At 56.8% G+C, this 6,133-nt stretch overlaps 1 protein-coding gene across 1 annotated transcript; it reads left to right on the top strand.

Moving 5' to 3' along the window:
• The first annotated feature begins 1,187 nt into the window (after positions 1 to 1,187).
• Positions 1,188 to 5,081, top strand: LOC136005423 (thioredoxin-like protein 1). The gene is made up of 7 exons (XM_065662888.1): positions 1,188 to 1,365; positions 1,478 to 1,574; positions 1,703 to 1,876; positions 3,825 to 3,947; positions 4,198 to 4,267; positions 4,357 to 4,529; positions 4,708 to 5,081. The coding sequence occupies exons 1-7, from the start codon at positions 1,268 to 1,270 to the stop codon at positions 4,960 to 4,962; spliced, it is 990 nt and encodes a 329-aa protein (XP_065518960.1). The 5' UTR covers positions 1,188 to 1,267; the 3' UTR covers positions 4,963 to 5,081.
• Positions 5,082 to 6,133: the final 1,052 nt, after the last annotated feature.

The raw sequence follows: 6,133 nt of genomic DNA, 5'->3' as shown, positions 1-6,133 counted from the left end.
CTTCTGCCCTCACCCAACATGGCGGCCCCCCCGCTGCCACACGCACTGCGCTAAGCCGCCCATACCTCCCCTTGCCCTTACCTAAAATGGCCGCCGCTCCCTTTAGTCTTCACCCAAGGTAGCAGCCTCGCCCCCCCCCACACCCCCCCCTCACTACAGCCCCCACACCGCCATTGCCCTGACCTAAAACGGCCGCCGCTTCCTTTTGCCCTCACCCAAAATGGCGGCCGCACCACCCCCCCCCCCCCCCCGTTGCCATTACCTATAATGGCCGCCGCCTCCCTTTGCCCTCACCCCAAATGGCGGCCGTGCCACCCTCCCCTTGCCCTCACCTAAAATGGCCGCCGCTTCCTTTAGCCCTCACCCAAAATGGCGGCCGCACCACCCCCTCTTGCCCTTACCTAAAATGGCCGCCTCTTCCCTTTGCCCTCACCCAAAATGGCGGCCGCACCCCCCCCCTTTGCCCTTACCTAAAATGGCCGCCGCTTCCTCTTGCCCTTCCCTAAAATGGCGGCCGCACCACCCCCTTTGCCCTTACCTAAAATGTCCGCCGCTTCCCTTTGCCCTCACCCAAAATGGCGGCCGCACCCCCCCCCCCTTTGCCCTTACCTAACATGGCCTCCGCTCCCTTTTGCCCTCACCCAAAATGGCGGCCGCACCGCCCCCTTTGCCCTTACCTAAAATGGCCGCCTCTTCCCTTTGCCCTCACCCAAAATGGCGGCCGCACCCCCCCCCCCCTTTGCCCTTACCTAACATGGCCTCCGCTCCCTTTTGCCCTCACCCAAAATGGCGGCCGCACCGCCCCCTTTGCCCTTACCTAAAATGGCCGCCTCTTCCCTTTGCCCTCACCCAAAATGGCGGCAGCGCCACACCCCCCCTTGCCCTTACCTAAAATGGCCGCCTCTTCTTTTAGCCCTCACCCAAAATGGCGGCCGCACCACCCCCTTTGCCCTTACCTAAAATGTCCGCCGCTTCCCTTTGCCCTCACCCAAAATGGCGGCCGCACCCCCCCCCCCCCCCCGCTTTGCCCTTACCTAACATGGCCTCCGCTCCCTTTTGCCCTCCTCCAAAATGGCGGCGGCGGCGTCGCCTAACAGCGCCTGCTCCGCGCGGTGCACGCCGGGCGCCGCTTCCGGCCGTGACGCTGCAGATCGCGCCGGGCCCCGTCCTCCTCTTCCTCCTCTCTCTTCCTCCATCGCCTTCCTCCTCCTCCTCCTCCTCCTCCTCCTCCTCCTCCTCCTCCTCCTCCTCGTCGGGCCCCGGCGCCATGGGGGGGGTGAAGGTGATCGGGAGCGACGCCGAGTTCCAGCCCGAGCTCGGCGCCGCGGGCTCCCGCCTCGCCGTGGTCAAGTTCACCATGCGCGGGTGAGGAAAACCGGGAATTGCGGGGGGGGGGGGGGGGGGGGTGATCCCATTGGATCCTCTTCCTCCGGGATCCGCCTCGCCTCGCATCCCTATGGATCCCTTGTGTCCGCAGCTGCGGGCCGTGCTTGCGGATAGCGCCGGCCTTCCAGTCCCTGAGCACCAAGTACCCGCAGGCGGCCTTCCTGGAGGTGGACGTGCACCAGTGCCAGGTGGGGATTCCCGCTTGGAAAAAAAGCCGGGAAGCGCGGCTCCCTGCCCGCAATTCCCGAAGGATTGCGAGGAGCCTGAGGAAGGGAAGGGGCAAAGCTTCCTGCTTTATGGAAGCCGTTATCCCTAGGGAACGGCGGCCACCAACACCATCTCGGCCACCCCCACGTTCCTGTTCTTCCGCAACAAAGTCCGCATCGACCAGTACCAGGGCGCGGACGCGGCGGGCCTGGAGGACAAGATCAAGCAGCACCTGGAGAACGAGCCCGGCGCCGCCGACGCCGCCGACATTCCCAAGGGATACGTACGTCCCAGGCAGGGAAGGAGGGAGCCGGGCGGCTCATTCCCTATGGGATGGAGGAATCATTCCCTATGGAATGGAGTGATCATTCCCTATTAGATGAAGGGATCATTCCCTCTTGGATGGAAGGGCGATTCCCTCTTGGATGGGGGAATCATTCCCTCTTGGATGGGGGAATCATTCCCTATGGGATGGAGGGATCATTCCCTCTTGGATGGAAGGGCGATTCCCTCGTGGATGGGGGAATTATTCCCTATTGGATGGGGGAATTATTCCCTATGGGATGGGGGAATCATTCCCTATGGGATGGAGGGGCGATTCCCTCTTGGATGGGGGAATCATTCCCTATGGGATGGGGGAATCATTCCCTCTTGGATGGGGGAATTATTCCCTATTGGATGGGGGAATCATTCCCTATGGGATGGGGGAATTATTCCCTATGGGATGGGGGAATCATTCCCTCTTGGATGGAGAGAATCATTCCCTCTTGGATGGAGGGGCAATTCCCTCTTGGATAGGGGAATCATTTTCTCTTGGATGGGGGAATCATTCCCTATGGGATGGGGCAATCATTCCCTCTTGGATGGAGGGGCGATTCCCTCTTGGATGGGGGAATCATTTCCTATTGGATGGAGGGATCATTCTCTCTTGGATGGAGGGCTGATTCCCTATGGGATGGAGTGATCATTCCCTATTAGATGAAGGGATCATTCCCTCTTGGATGGAAGGGCGATTCCCTCTTGGATGGGGGAATCATTCCCTGTTGGATGGGGGAATCATTCCCTCTTGGATGGGGGAATCATTCCCTATGGGATGGGGGAATCATTCCCTGTTGGATGGAGAGATGATTCCCTATGGAATGATCATTCCCTATTACATGAAGGGATCATTCCCTATGGGATGGAGGGATCATTCCCTGGGGGATGGCAGAATGATTCCCTATGGGATGGAGGGATCATTCCCTATGAGATGGAGGGCTCATTCCCTCTTGGATGGAGGGATCATTCCCTCTTGGATGGACGGATCATTCCCTATGGAATGGAGTGATCATTCCCTATTGGATGGAGGGATCATTCCCTCTTGGATGGACGGATCATTCCCTATGGAATGGAGTGATCATTCCCTATTGGATGGAGAGATGATTCTTTATGAAATGGAGTGATCATTCCGTATTACATGAAGGGATCTTTCCCTATTGGATGGAAGGATCATTCCCTATGGGATGGAGGAATCATTCCCTATTGGATAGAGGGATCATTCCCTATGGGAAGGAGGGATGAATCCCTATGGAATGGAGTGATCATTCCTTATTGGATGGAGGGATCATTCCCTCTTGGATGGACGGATCATTCCCTATGGAATGGAGTGATCATTCCCTATTGGATGGAGGGATGATTCCCTATGGAATGGAGTGATCATTCCGTATTAGATGAAGGGATCATTCCTTATTGGATGGAGAGATGATTCCCTATGGGATGGAGGGATCTTTCCCTCTTGGATGGAAGGATCATTCCCTATGGGATGGAGGAATCATTCCCTATTGGATGGAGTGATCATTCCCAATTGAATGGAGGGGTCATTCCCTATGGGATGGAGGAATCATTCCTATGGGATAGAAAAATCATTTACTATTGGATGGAGGACTCATTCCCTATGGGATGGAGGAATCATTCCCTACTGGATGGAGGGATCATTCCCTATGGGATGGAGGGATCATTCCTTCTTGCATGGAGGGATCATTCCCTATGGGATGGAGGGATGATTCCCTATGGGATGGCGGCATCATTCCCTACGGGATGCAGGGATAACCCCCTTCCCTTACAACCAGCATCCATCAAAGCATTAGCGGGGTTCGACCCCCCCGCTCCATGAGGTCCCCCTCACATCCTGGCCTCCGTGCCCACGCGATTCCCGCTGGCCGGCATGCCCCTTCCCGTTTTTCCCTTTCCAGATGGATTTGCTGCCCTTCGTCAACAGAGCCGGCTGCGAGTGCCTCAACGAGAGCGACGAGCACGGCTTCGAGAACTGCCTCCGGAAAGACGCTTCCTACCTGGAATCCGACTGCGACGAGCAGGTGGGAATGCCGCGCGCTTCCAGGCCGGAAAACCACGGGAATGCCCAGCGGGATGCTTTGAGCGGCTGGGATCGAGCCGCGGGGCGGATTGAGGTGGGATACCCGCAAGCGCTGCCTCGATCCGTCGGGATGCGATGAGCGCTCATTCCTTGCGGGGCAAAGCGTGCCGGGATTCCTTCCGTCGGGAATGGCGATTCCCTCCGTCGGGAATGGCGATTCCCTTAAGGAACGCTTCCGTTTCCCTTCCCAGCTCCTCATTACCGTAGCGTTTAGCCAACCCGTCAAGCTGTACTCCATGAAATTCCAAGGGCCGGATAACGGTGAGCCGAACGCTTTTCCCTTTGGATTAGCCCCGCGGAATCCCGCTTCCCAATCCGTCTCCCGTCCTTATCCCTGTTTCCCTTCGCAGGCCAAGGGCCCAAATCCATCAAGATCTTCATCAACCTCCCGCGCTCCATGGATTTCGAGGAAGCGGAGCGCAGCGAGCCCACGCAGGCCTTGGAGCTGAGCCCGGAGGACATCCGGGATGACGGGATCATCCCGCTGCGCTACGTCAAATTCCAGAACGTCAACAGCGTCACCGTGAGTGCGGCTCCCGTTTCCGGGAATTCCCACCTCGGGATCACCAATGGCATCTTGGGATGAGGCAACTTGGGCGGGGGGGGAATGTTGGCACGGGCTCGGAGCCGGCCTATAGCCCCGGCGGCCGTCATTCCTGAAGTGGGGAATGCTGATCCCATCCCTGCATCCCGTCCCGTAGCTCTTTGTCCAGTCCAACCACGGCGACGAGGAGACGACCCGCATCACCTACTTCACCTTCATCGGAACGCCGGTCCAGGCCACCAACATGAACGACTTCAAACGCGTGAGTCCGCCTTGTCCCGCTTTTCCTGAGCCATCATTCCCAACTTTTCCAAGGGGGATATTCCAAACCTCCTCAGATCCATGCCTTCTTGGTGCCGCTTCGCCCTTGGAGCATCCCGGGGGCTGCCGGCTCTGGAAAACAGGGATTTAACATCCCTTTGGATGACGAATCCCATTCCGTGATCCCGCTGCTGCGGTCCGGGTGCGCTGGGAATGCTTGGAAGCGCCCGGATCCGCGAAATCCATGGATTTGAGTGAGCAAGGAAGCGCTCGGAGCGGCCTTAGGGAAAGGGTGCCAAGGGAGTTATCCCATGGGATATTCCCACTTGGCTTCCCAAGCGTGCGAATGGGTCTGGCACAGCGGCAATTCCATAGGGAATAATCCCCCATTTCCTTTCTTGGGAAACCCTACGACGGCGTTGGGTATTCCCATATGGAATACGAGTTTGCTTCCCAGCTCCGAGGATAGAGACAGCATTCCAAGATGGGAAGCGCGTATTCCCCCAACGGGTTGGGAATCTGGTACCTTAGGAAAGGGCTGGGATGCAGCGGGCACGGATGGAATTCCATATGGATCGCAGCAGATTCGAGGGGCTTGGAATAAGCATGGAAGAAGCTTCCAGCTGCTTCCCAACTTGTTGGCACTTTCCTTGGATCCTCTTCCCCCCCCGCCTCTTCCCCGCGGTTTTCCCCTTTGGAAAAGTGGGAATTCTTTGGGATTCCCTTTGGGAAGCGTTCGGTGGGATTTTGGGAAGTGTTCGGTGGGATTTTGGGAAGCGCTTGATGGGATTTTGGGAAGCTTTTGATGGGATTTTGGGAAGCTTTTGATGGGATTTTGGGAAGCGTTCAATGGGATTTTGGGAAGTGTTCAGTGGGATTTTGGGAAGCATTCAGTGGGATTTTGGAAAGCGTTCGGTGGGATTTTGGGAAGCGCTCGATGGGATTTTGGGAAGCGCTCAATGGGATTTTAGGAAGTGTTTGGGATTTTGGGAAGTGTTCGGTGGGATTTTGGGAAGCGCTCGATGGGATTTTGGGAAGCGTTCGGTGGGATTTTGGGAAGCGTTTGCTGGGATTTTGGGAAGCTTTTGATGGGATTTTGGGAAGCGTTCGGTGGGATTTTGGGAAGCGTTTGATGGGATTTTGGGAAGCTTTTGATGGGATTTTGGGAAGCTTTTGATGGGATTTTGGGAAGCTTTTGATGGGATTTTGGAAGCGTTCAATGGGATTTTGGGAAGCGTTCAATGGGATTTTGGGAAGCGTTCGATGGGATTTTGGGAAGCGCTTGATGGGATTTTGGGAAGCGCTTGGTGGGATTTTGGGAA

The sequence above is a fragment of the Lathamus discolor genome, chromosome Z (genome assembly GCF_037157495.1).
Source record: "Lathamus discolor isolate bLatDis1 chromosome Z, bLatDis1.hap1, whole genome shotgun sequence".
In the NCBI taxonomy this organism is placed as follows: Eukaryota; Metazoa; Chordata; class Aves; order Psittaciformes; family Psittacidae; genus Lathamus; species Lathamus discolor.
This window is presented reverse-complemented; position numbering and strand designations above follow the sequence as displayed.

Coding starts and splice junctions, on each gene's coding strand:
- LOC136005423 (XM_065662888.1), top strand. CDS start 1,268: ATGGGGGGGGTGAAGGTGATCGGGAGCGACGCCGAGTTCCAGCCCGAG. Junction 1,366..1,477: donor GTCAAGTTCACCATGCGCGG/GTGAGGAAAACC, acceptor TTGTGTCCGCAG/CTGCGGGCCGTGCTTGCGGA. Junction 4,268..4,356: donor ATTCCAAGGGCCGGATAACG/GTGAGCCGAACG, acceptor TTCCCTTCGCAG/GCCAAGGGCCCAAATCCATC.